General features: G+C 49.0%; 1 protein-coding gene across 6 annotated transcripts in view; it reads left to right on the forward strand.

The window, feature by feature from the left end:
• ODF2 (outer dense fiber of sperm tails 2) overlaps positions 1-10,187 on the forward strand; it is a 30,734-nt gene extending 20,547 nt beyond the window's left edge. For all 6 annotated transcript variants that reach the window (XM_046672686.1, XM_046672668.1, XM_046672677.1 and 3 more), the window contains 8 exons: positions 719-854; positions 3,226-3,336; positions 3,494-3,598; positions 4,648-4,806; positions 6,112-6,212; positions 8,171-8,333; positions 8,776-8,901; positions 9,279-10,187. In XM_046672686.1, coding sequence (XP_046528642.1) covers positions 719-854; positions 3,226-3,336; positions 3,494-3,598; positions 4,648-4,806; positions 6,112-6,212; positions 8,171-8,333; positions 8,776-8,901; positions 9,279-9,467 — 1,090 coding nt within the window. In that variant the 3' untranslated portion in view covers positions 9,468-10,187. The remainder of the gene's footprint in view (positions 1-718; positions 855-3,225; positions 3,337-3,493; positions 3,599-4,647; positions 4,807-6,111; positions 6,213-8,170; positions 8,334-8,775; positions 8,902-9,278) is intronic.
• The last annotated feature ends 1,924 nt before the right edge of the window (positions 10,188-12,111 follow it).

Below are 12,111 nucleotides of genomic sequence, written 5' to 3' on the forward strand. Positions count from 1 at the left end.
GTAGGAGTTTGCCAGGTAAAACAACATGATGTGTTTGCTTGGGCCTAGTCAGTGCTCAGTAAATATGTGCTGGATGAACTATAACTGATCCATACCGAGAGCAAACAGTGTGTAAAAGTTCTGTGTTGGGTCTGTGGTCAAGATAGACAAGCATCTGTAGCCCCCATGCTCCTCTCAGGCCACTGGAGGATTATAGCCCTGCTGAGTGACGGGATGCATTTGTCTTTTTACTGCTCCTGGCACCTGCCCTCACCTGGGAGAGACAGAACCCCACTGTGATGTGTGCCTGAGGGAGAGGAATGCCTAGGGGTGTCCCTGACCACCCAGCCTGGAGTTCTTTCCCAACCTCAAGACGTGGTGGGCGAAGAGATCCGCAAGGCACTGCGGGGAGTTGGGGAGGGCCCATGCGTCTGGTGCTCATCTTCAGGGAGTGTCTTGGCCTCATGGGAGGATCAGAGTGGAGCAGACTTTCAGAGGGGGTGGTGTGGGAGACAAATCTTAGAGGCTGTTATAAGAGACGGGGTGCGTGGGAATGCCGCAGCAGCGATGCCAGGACAGGCAGAGCAGCTGCTTCTCGGGGGGAGACCAGGGAGCAGGCAGGGTGCCAAGAGGAGGGACGTGACCTGGGGAGGAACTTTTGTCCCTGTTCCACACAAAGAGCCTGGCTCCTCAGAACCTGTGTATTGATTCTCTCTGCTTTCGCTTGGTGACCTTCCAGCCGGGTGACAGATCTTGTAAACCAACAACAAACCTTGGAGGAGAAGATGCGGGAAGACCGGGACAGCCTGGTGGAGAGACTCCACCGGCAGACTGCCGAATATTCTGCATTCAAGCTAGAGAACGAGAGGCTGAAGGTCTGTGTGGCAGCCGGGCCCGGGACAGTGGGGTGGAGAGCAGGAGGCTGATGGCTGGCCAGTCCTGGTTGGGTCCCAGAGGTGACCCACGAGGATCTTCAGAGGGTCTGGAGGCAGCAGCGTGATGGAGAGGGCGTGCTCTGAAGCCAGAAAGGCCCAGTTCCTTACCGGGAGGAAATGAGGCCCTTGTGAGAATGTGGTGATGCACGTGCAGTGCTCAACATGACACGCTCAGCCTGTGCTTGTGAAACAGACCTGACCTCGAGCTTAATGTTGACTTTCCCGGGCAGCTGCTGGCCCCTTCACATGCACTAATTCTCACTTGAACCTCCCAGCCTCCCAATACTTTATGGAATAAGGAAGCTGAGGCCTAGAGAAAGGTCGAGTTTCTTGCCAAGATTTTGCCCTTGGAAGTGTTGGAGTTGGGATTTGAACCCAAGTCGGACTGTGGAGCTAGCTCTTAACCACTTGCTCTACACCCTCCCAGCATGCCAGGGGCGAGAGGACCTGACCTGAGGTTGACACTTCAGAGCCGGATTTGAGCTTGGTTTTTAACTGATCTGGCAGTAATATCTAGGTGTATTTTTTTACAGATTTTTGTTTGTTACGCTTGATTTTAAGGAAGTGTAACATACAGGAAGGTACACAAAATGAACATACTTTGTCCATCAGTCTGCCTGATCAAACCTTACCAGCACCCCAGAGACCTTGCCTGGTTATAGACACCCTGTGCAGAGGCGACCGTCAGGCTGACTTCTATCACCACAGATCAGTTGCCTGTTTGTGAACGTTGTGCCTGGCTTTTCCTCAGCATCATGTTGGTGCAAGTTAGCCATGTTGTGTGTGGCAGTTTATTCATTCTCAATGCTGTACAGTATGCCATTGTATGAATACGCCACGATATATTTATCCATTCTACTGTTGATGGACATTTGGGTCGTAGAACATTTTTGTATATTTTTCGGTGCACATAATTGGTGTATTTTTACAGGTTGTACACCTTGAGATAGATTTGCCAAGTCATCGGGTGGTGTGCATAAGTTCAGCTTTGGGAGATGTTACCATGCAATAAAGTAGTTGTACAAACTGATACTCCCATCAAGAGTATGCGAGAGTGAACGGTTGCTCCCTATCTCCTCGGCAACACTTGGTATTGTCAGTCATTTTCATTTGAGCCACTCTGGTAGGGGTGTCAGAGTATCTCCTTTGTTGTAATGCAGTTGTTGGATGAATGAGAGATGACCTCCAAGTCTAATAATGGGTCAGGGGCTTGGTTCCAGTGTGGTATATCCGTGTACTGTTATTCAGTGTGGCCGTTCAAAACAATGTTTGTAGAAGTGCATTTTTGGGACCTGCTTGGTAGCGCAGCGGTTAAGTGCGCACCTTCCGCTTCGGCAGCCCGGGGTTCGCCAGTTCAGATCCCAGGTGCGGACATGGCACTGCTTGGAAGACCATGCTGTGGTAGGCGTCCCACATATAAAGTAGAGGAAGATGGGCACAGATGTTAGCTCAGGGCCAGTCTTCCTCAGCAAAAAGAGGAGGATTGGCAGCAGATGTTAGCTCAGGGCTAATCTTGCGCAAAAAAAAAAAAAAAAAATGCATTTTCTTAGATATTATCATTACAAAGGTAAAATATGCTCATAGTAAAAGCTTAAAACATTACAGAAATGTGATGTAGCAGTGAAGGTCTCTTTTAACTGTTGATGTGTATTTTTCCAGTTTTTTCCCCAGATACTAACATACATATTCAAACACATACATGCCCATTCATCCATCCATTATTCTGCAACTTGCTTTTCTCATTCAACCATATTTCTTGGATATCTTTTTAGGTCAGTTGCTTTTTAGCTTTATCTCTTTCAAATGACTGCTTATTATTTTATTGAGAGACCATGATTTATTTTGTCCCATCCACTAAGGAGGGCATTTGGGTTGTAGGAAGACATTTATTGACTTGCGAAGTAGTTCACAACATAATTGTTCCTTGAAAAAGTATGTTGCAAAGCAGTAAGTACAATGTAATTCTGCTCTTGGTGAAGAAATTAGAGTGTCGACTCAGCTATTGATGTATAACCATATACGAAGGCGTCACATATCATGAATCATTTTTCTTAGTCTTATCTCCATTTTCTGTATTGATTCTGTATGGCTTTTGTAGTAAGAACAAGAAAACACAGGAGCCACTTATTTGCCTCTGTTGTCACCTGAGTTGGTCATGTTAGGAATCTTGCCCTTGTGCAAGGAAGACTGCTGGCATGGGTTTGAGTAGGTGGGGCTTCCCTTTGCTGGCCCCTTGGAGTTGGAGCTGAGGGTGGGACGGCAGCCTGCTCCAGAACCTTCCTGTTGCTTACTCACGAGCCACTCCTTCCAGGCTAGCTTCGCCCCGATGGAGGACAAACTCAATCAAGCCCACGTTGAGGTCCAGCAGCTGAAGGCGTCGGTGAAGAACTATGAGGGGATGATTGACAACTATAAGAGTCAGGTAGGCCTCTCAGGGGCTGCAGCCCTGCCGGGGCAGCACCTCCCAGCAAACTGGCAGATTAGCCACGAGGCCTTTCCCAGGAAGGGTGGGGCATGAAAGGTGTTTTTCACCAAAACTTGGCTCTGCCTGAGACGGCCTCATCCTTGTTGGTCCACAGGTGATGAAGACCAGATTGGAGGCTGATGAGGTGGCTGCCCAGCTGGAACGCTGTGACAAAGAGAACAAGATCCTTAAAGATGAGATGAACAAAGAGATTGAAGCGGTACTACTCCCCTTCCTTGCTCTCCCCTCCCACCCCCAGTTCCATGTCCATCAGTCTGTCTCTCTTGTTTGCCTTTGACCCTCCTGATGTGGACGAGAAAGATTAACAACCTGTCTCACTGCTGGGCTGGTCCACTCTACTGTGTACATGCCTTCTCCTTTCTTGTCTCCTCTCTTCTCTCTCTCATGCTTCTTCTTCATCCCTTTTTCCCTCCTGGTTTTCTTCTTTCTCCAATTTCCTAAAAAAAAAACTCTCCTACTTGGAGCATCCAAGTGGATTCAAATTCACAGTTTGCCAGGTCTTAGGTGTGTGTATTTCATTCCGTGTGGTGGCTTTATTTTGTGCCAACCAAAAAGAATGCCTCCTGTCCCCTTCCCCAAAGAGCCTATTCTTCTAGAGATGGCTTGGCTGTGTAGAAGCAACAGGATCATCTTAATAGTAACGTTGGAGATGTATTGAGTCCAGGCTCAGCCACTAATGTGTTGCATAACCTTGGGCAAGTCACTGTCCCTCTCTAGTACTCAGAATCCTTGTGATTACAAGGTGGATGAGGACCAGAGTGTTTTTGCCTTCCCTCTGACCTACAGCATGGTGATTGCTTTCCTAGGGGCTTTGGGGTTAGACCAGACTTTGACCCTGGCTTTACCAGTTTCTAGCTGAGTGACCTTGGGCAAATGATCCTTTGATCCTTAGTGTCCTTATATGGGAACGACAGCACCTACTTAGTAGGTTGTTGTATGAATTAAATGAGTAATTCAGAGAGCCCTCAGCACAATGCCTGGGTCCTGGTGTTTGCTATGTGGTTGCCATGTTATTAGGTGACTAGAGTGGCAGGCTGAAGTAGCAAGTCAAGACCAAGTGTGTCCTCCCAGAGAGCAGCTGGACACTCTTGGTGGCCTGTGGGGAGGGCAGGTGGTACTTCTGCCTGTGGATCTCGCAAGATCCTCTTCAGGGGAGGAGGGTGGCCCTGCCCTACCTCCAAAGGACTCCGCCTGGCCCCTTCAGCAACTGGGCCCTTCCCAACGGTGGGCTTTTCTCCCCCACTCCAGGCACGTAGGCAGTTCCAGTCCCAGCTGGCTGACCTGCAGCAGCTACCTGACATCCTCAAGATCACGGAGGCTAAGCTCGCAGAGTGCCAAGACCAGCTGCAGGGCTATGAGAGGAAGAACATCGACCTCACAGCCATCATATCAGACCTGCGCAGCCGGGTAAGGGACTGGCAGAAAGGGTCCCACGACCTGGCCCGAGCAGGGGCCCGCTTACCAAGATGAGCCGCACACCCCCAAGGGAGGACCACTTCCTTTTTCTTGGCTGCCGCTTTCTGAAAGGAGTGAGCTATCATCAGTGCTGTGAAATAAAAGTCTGGTGTGCCAAATGCCTCGTGTTTGCACCAAGTGATTGTAGTTATAGGAGCCGTCACTCGACTGGAGTTGTTGGGCCCTCCTGCTCTTGCCCCGCCCCCCAGGGCTCCAGGTCCCTGCCTGCCTCGGTCCTTCACTCTCTGCTGCAGACACTGAGCCATAGGTTTTCTTTTTTTCCATCTTTCTCTTGCTTTAGCTGCCTTTCCTTACTCTTAACAGACCATTGCCTGAGATTCTGTCCTGAAAGAGGGTCCCCCTTCTCCCGGAAGCAGTCTGTCTCTGGGTTACTGGAACCATGCCAATGGTGCCTAAGAAATTACCTCTCATTTGCAGTGTGACCTTGGGCAAGGCCCTTCCCCTCTCTTGACCTGCTTCCTTGTAATAATAGTCAAAGCAGCTCCCATTTTTTGAGCACATGCTCTGTGCTCTGGCATTCTCTCTTCAATTCTCCCAGGAACTTGGTGAGGTGTATTATTTTCCCCATTTTACAGAAAGCAGCCCAGGCATAGAGGGGAGAAGTAATTTCCTGAGGTCACAGAGCTAATAGTAAACAGGGATTGGAACCCAGCCAGCTCTGTCTGCTTCCCAAGCCCGTGTTCTCAGTGCTCTTAAATTGCCTGCCTTCTCCCGAACCTGAGTGTTCTCAGCTTTTCAACCCCTGGTATCTGAGGCTTCGACGTAAAGCACCCCTCTGGATAACTTCTCAAGCTTGCCAGCCTGAAAGCCTGGGTAGATTCTTGTTCCTGTGCCTGCACTTGCCTCCAGTTAAGGGGAGAATGAAGTCAGTGGTACCAACAAGGTAATTGGTAAAGCCCTGTGGTAGATCATGTGGGCCAGTCAGGCCCGCCATCTGCCTCTGCCTTCTCATGCCTGCCCCGGATCCCACTGAGTGGCCTCTCCTGATCATGAAAGCATCGTCGTGGTTCTTCAGGATGAAACCTGGCTTCTCTCGGTGCGGGAAAGCCTTCAGCCCTGGGAGGTGGGCTTCACCTGTCCCTGCTCGGCTCTCTCCTCCAGGTTGTGTGTTGAGACTTGGACGCCTGCTGAGGGCAGCGTGCCTCTTTCCTGGGTGTGGATGACAGGTCATAGGGAGAAGGGAGGGCTGTACTGGGAAGTTCTTTCATAAACTGGTCTGTGTTCCTGTCATTTTAGATCGAACATCAGGGGGACAAGCTGGAGATGGCGAGAGAGAAACATCAGGCTTCCCAGAAGGAAAATAAACAGCTGAGTCTGAAGGTGGATGAACTGGAGAGGTTAGAGGCACTTGGTCCCATCTCTGTCCTCTTCCTAGGACCTGAGACTTTCCGCCACTTAGCTGCTTTGGGCTTGGTGTGCAGAAGTGTTTGAGGGACCCAAGGCCCTGGAAGGTACTAGGCAGACCTCAGAGGAGAAGTTGCTTCCATTGCAGTGGTAACCATTGTGGGAGAGAGGAAGGTGGTCTCTCGGCTAGGGGGACACTCCATAACAGTGTGGTCACGATCAGAGCACCCATCAGCACCACCTGTCAGAAAGGCACACTTCGTCCAAGCAAACCAGCGGGGCCACATGCTGCGGTGGGGGACATTCCCCCATTCTGCTCTTTGTTCCTGGTCATCCTTCCCCAAGACGTTTCTGATCTGATCATACTCTGTTACTTACGGACTATTGGAGGTAGTCAGAGGGGAAGAGTACACCTTTTGGAATCAGAAGCCCTGGCCTTGGGTCCCGGCTTTGCCACTTAACCTGCATTGTGCTCTTGAGCAAATCATTTAACCCTTTGGAACCTCTTTTACTCATTTTTTTTTTTTAAGATTTTATTTTCTTCCTTTTTCTCCCCAGAGCCCCCCGGTACATAGTTATATATTCTTAGTTGTGGGTCCTTCTAGTTGTGGCATGTGGGATGCCACCTCACCGTGGCCTGATGAGTGGTGCCATGTCCGCACCCAGAATTCGAACCGGCGAAACACTGGGCCGCCTGCAGCGGAGCGTGCAAACTTAACCACTCGGCCACGGGGCTGGCTCCATCTTTTACTCATTTTGAGAAAGGGATCCAGGTAGGGGTATCCTCGCTCCTGGGGTTATTGTGAGTCTTCAAGATAATCCTCAAAAGGCTTAGCACATTACCTGCATACAAAAAGGCACAACATAGTTAGTGTATATTAGTTAGTATTATCCCAATTTTACTTTTTTTGTTGCTGAGGAAGGCTGGCCCTGCACTAACATCTGTGCCCATCTTCCTCTACTTTATATGTGGGACGCCTACCACAGCATGGCTTGCTAAGCGGTGCCATGTCCATACCCAGGATGTGAACCGGTGAACCCTGGACCATCAAAGCAGAACATGCACACTTAACCACTGCACCACCAAGCCGGCCCCATCCTAATTTTAAATGTGAGGAGACTGAGCTTGTGGAGAGGTTGAGTGACTTGCCCAAGGTCACACAGCTGGCTGGCAAAGCTGCAACTTAGACCCCTGACTGTCATCCTCCAAAGCTTTTAGCATCTATAAAATGAGGGCTGGAGCCTTAGTTTCAGAGATGAAAGGCCTGAGGCTCTAGGAGGCTGTCACTGCCCCAGGTGGCTCATGCAGGCAGGGACTTGAACCAGGTAGTCTTCCGGGCTCCACCTCTGCTCTGCTCTGCTGGCCTTAAAGATGCAGCTGGATTCAGCAGGACTTGGAGAGCTCCTTAGATTGAAGGTGTTCTGGAAGTGCAGTGGGGACGGTGTGTGCACACTGGGATGGTCACTGCTGTCTCACACCTGTTCATATAAGATGTTGAATGGTCCAGCTCAAATCTCTGAGGGAGGCAGCAGTCACCAGAAAAAGTTGAGGACATTGGTATCAGTGACAGACTTGCCAGCTGTGCTGAGTTGGGGCCAATGACTTCACCTCTGAGGCTTGGTTTCTTCCCCTGTAAAGTGGGGATGATAACAGAACCCACCTTCTGAGCTGCAAGCTGCCGTATGACGTGTGATGATACGCACGCTTAGCACAGCCCATGGTCAGCCTGTGCTTGCTTTTCCCACTCTTCATACAGTTCTCGAACTGCTGCTCCAGTTGCACTGTTCTTGCCGCCTTGCTGATCAGCAGATTTCTTTAGTTCATTCCTGTGGCTCCTTGGAGATTGTCGGCGTGCTGAAGCCCCGGCCCAGGGGTGGCTGGCAGCCCCTTGGTGGGGCGGAACAGGACAGGTAGGGCATGAGCAGGATCTGATTGAGTGCTCTCACCTAGGAAACTGGAGGCGACCAGTGCCCAGAATATCGAGTTCCTACAGGTGATTGCCAAGAGGGAGGAGGCAATCCACCAGTCCCAGCTGCGGCTGGAGGAGAAGACACGAGAATGTGGGAGCCTGGCGAGGCAGCTGGAGAGCGCCATTGAAGACGCTCAGAGGCAGGTCAGTCTCAATGCCATTACTAACTAGCTCTGTGACCTTGAGCAAATTACCTAATCTCTCCAAGCCTATTTCCCCGCCAGAAAAACAGGTATATGGTAGTAGTACCTGCCTAATGAATTCGTCATATGGATCGAATGAGCAATTCTTGTAAAGGACTTGGCACTTTATTCATGATTGCTCATTTAATTGTTGCCTGCGTGGGACTCAGACAGGTTTACCAAGTCTGAGGTGATGACTTACGGGGCGTCGGGAAAGGGCCAGTAAAGCTGGGTTGCAGAAGTTGTCCCCACACTTAGCTCCTGCCCTCAGACTCCAGAGAGGTCTCCACAGCCATGTACAAGTGCTGTCTGGGAGGCCAGATCGTGGGAGTGGCCCCACCTGCTCTTTGCCAGGTGTCCCCTATGTCAGGTAAGCCAGCCCCACGTCTCTGTGTTCCTGGCAGATGGAACAAACCAAGGAGCATGCAGTTTCCAAGGAGCGGGCAGCCCAGAACAAAATCCTGGACCTCGAGACCCAGCTGAGCAGGACCAAAACTGAACTCAGCCAGCTGCGGCGGAGCCGGGACGACGTGAGTCGGGCTGGGGGCGGGGACAGGCGTGGAGGGAGGGGACTGAGACTTTAGCTTCCTGGGGCCTGCAGTGCAAGGGGTTATATTGTCTTTATGAATATGACACGGTTTTATTTTTCTCTAATCAATTTCCCATCCCTTCAGGTTATCCCGGGTAGATCCCTTTTTTTTTTATTAACAGCTTTGTTAAGATAGAATTGACCTACTATAAAATTCACTCATTTAAATTGTACAACTCAGTGGTTTTTAGTATATTCAGAGTTGTGCAGTTATCACCAGATCTAAGTTTAGAAGATTTACAGGAGGAAACCCCATAGCCCTTCCCCTCGCTCGGCTGCTGATGTTTCGCACTTGGCCCATGCTGTTTCTGCTCTCAGGCTGAGCGCCGCTACCAGAGCCGGCTGCAAGACCTGAAGGATCGCCTGGAGCAGTCGGAGAGCACCAACCGCAGCATGCAGAACTACGTCCAATTCCTCAAGTCATCCTATGCCAACGTGTTTGGGGACAGTCCCTACACTACCTACCTGACGAGCTCTCCCATCCGCTCCCGATCTCCTCCTACCTAAGGCTGCCGGTTGAGGGCCGGGAGCCCGGATTGATGCCACGGGGCCAGAGGAGTTGCCAAGCCAAGCCTGCAAAGCCTCTGGGTTTTCCTCTCTCTTCCAGTGATGAAGTGTGTTCAGGATCTTGTCCTAGCTGCTGGCTCCAGAAAAGTCCCTAAAGCAGCAGGGGATGAAGCAGGAACCACTTAGTTCTCTCCTCTCTGGGAGAGTCACCTAGCGGAAGTCTTTAATTACCCTGACAGGCCTTAAATCTGCTTCTGTTAGGGTACCAGATTTTAACTCACCGTGACTTCGCCCATTCTTTCTCCAGAGAATGTTTGGACTGGACTTTTTCCTCCAGTCTCCTCACATCCCTCCTCTTTTTAGAAGTCTCTCTCTCGGGTTTTCTCTGACCTGAACCAGCAGGAGCCATTAGCAGGGGTCTGCACCACCCCTCCTGGGCTGGGAGCATGTTCCCTTGCTGTTTTCCTTAGTTCATGGGTACAGTGTTTTCCCCAGGCTCCCTTCCCAAGCCCAGTGGACACCTCTTCTGCCCGAGTGTCCAAGAGGCCACTTGCCCCCACGCACTTCACAGCAGACACTTAAGGGCTCCTGTGCAGTTGGCCTTTTAAAAGTGTAATCCCAATCTTACTGATTTTTGTTTCTCTTGGCCAGGTTTGTATCTATAGAATGCATTTATTCTTGAAATATTTGTGTCATTTTACAAAAAGCTTTTATAATCAATATTTAAGTCTCCATTGAATGATTTCCTTTGCCCACCTCCATCCCTCTTCTAAAAATGATTAAGTAAAATGCTGCAGGAGAGCCAGCAAACATTTTGAAGTACTTCCTGTGTGGAACATTAGGCTTTTCATTTCATCTTGGCCTGGGTTGCTGCTGCTCTCTGCACTTTCACAACACAATCCTGTGAGGTGACTGGAGGAAGCACACTTTGCAAGGCATGGCTCAGTGTTTGCGGGCAGACCACTTCAGCTGTTAGGAGGAAGATGGGATGTGTATATATTACTATTTTTAAAATGTTAATTGGTTTCTAAATGATAAGATTATGGGCTATTTTTGTTCTCTTCACATTTTCCTGTATTTAAAAGAAAGAACAAATTCTTTAGAAAGAATAAATTTGGTACTGTGCGGATCCCTAACCTTTCCATTCCAGCTGCTATTGGCCTTCTGAGTGAGCCAGTCTTGTCTTCTTTTTTTTTTTTTTAAGGATTTTATTTTCCCTTTTTCTCCCAAAGCCCCCTGGTACATAGTTGGATAATTTTAGTTGTGGGTCCTCCCAGTTGTGGCATGTGGGATGTCGCCTCAGCATGGCTTGATGAGCGTTGCCATGTCCACACCCAGGATTCAAACTTGCAAAACCCTGGGCCACCGAAGCAGAGCATGTGAAGTTAACCACTTGGCCACGGGGCCCGGCCCGTGGTCCTGTCCTCTTTCAACGACTCTAACCCAAATCCAAAACTCCAGAGAATTCCCCTACGTCCTCGAGGGCAATGGGCCCCAACCAGGAGTCTGGATTCATGGCCAGAAAACCCCCTTCCCCTCCAATTTGGGGATATTTGTAGTCCCCAGCTTTTAATTTTGCCAAGGAAGGTTATTGAAAAAACAACTACCAGCTACCATTGCCACAAAACCAAGCCTGTTTTCACATCCTTAATGTAAACAGACTTAACTGACAATGTATGCAAGACCTTCCCAAGAAAGGACAGTTGGCAAACTTAACCATTATGTGTACATATCTGTATAACTTATTTTCGTCGAACTAACAGAAACCTCCTCAGTACAGGGCGCTGCTATTGATGGTGCTGGTATGGGAAGCGCCTCACTGGAGCTCACTGCTCAGACGCTCCCAGCAATGTTCTATTTTTCTTTGTATTTTACTACAAAAAGTCCAGAGTTCATAAAAAATGAAAAATGTTTATATTGCTTCAAACCCCAGAGATAATCTTTCCTACCTCAAACAGAGGGCAAAAGAAGGGTCAAAAGTTAAAGGGTCCTAGCAAAAGCTGGCTCCAGACAATGTTGAATCTGTGATTTATTTTTGAGATATAATTCACATACCATAAAATTCACCCTTTTAAAGTGTATAATTCAGTGGGTTTTTTAGTATATTCACAAAGTTGTGCAATCACTACCATTATCTAATTCTAGAACATTTTCATCACCCCAAAATAAAACCCATACCCATTAGCAGTCATTCCCCATTCCCTTCCCCCAGCCCCTGGAAACCACTAATAACGTCTCTGTGTCTCTATGCATTTGTCATTCTGGACATTTCACATAAAAGAAATACAATATTGTGACTGTCTTCTTTCACTTAGCGTAATGTTTTCAAGCTTCATCCATGTTAGCACATATTTGTACTTCATCTTTTTGGTGGACTAACATTCCACTGTACGAATACAGCATATTTTATTTGCCCATCAGCTGATGGACATTTGGGTTTACACTTTTTGACTATTATGAGTAATGCTGCTATGAACATTCTACAAGTACTTGTGTGGGCGCATATCCCATTTTTCTTGAGTATAAACCTAGGAGTAGAATCGCTGTGCAAATGCTACCTCTTTAAGCTTTTTAGGACCTGCCAGACTGTCTTCCGCGGAGCTGCCCCTTTTTAGAGTCCCACCAGCAGTGTGTGAGGCTCCCA

This window comes from Equus quagga, chromosome 1, assembly GCF_021613505.1.
Source record: "Equus quagga isolate Etosha38 chromosome 1, UCLA_HA_Equagga_1.0, whole genome shotgun sequence".
Taxonomy (NCBI): Eukaryota; Metazoa; Chordata; class Mammalia; order Perissodactyla; family Equidae; genus Equus; species Equus quagga.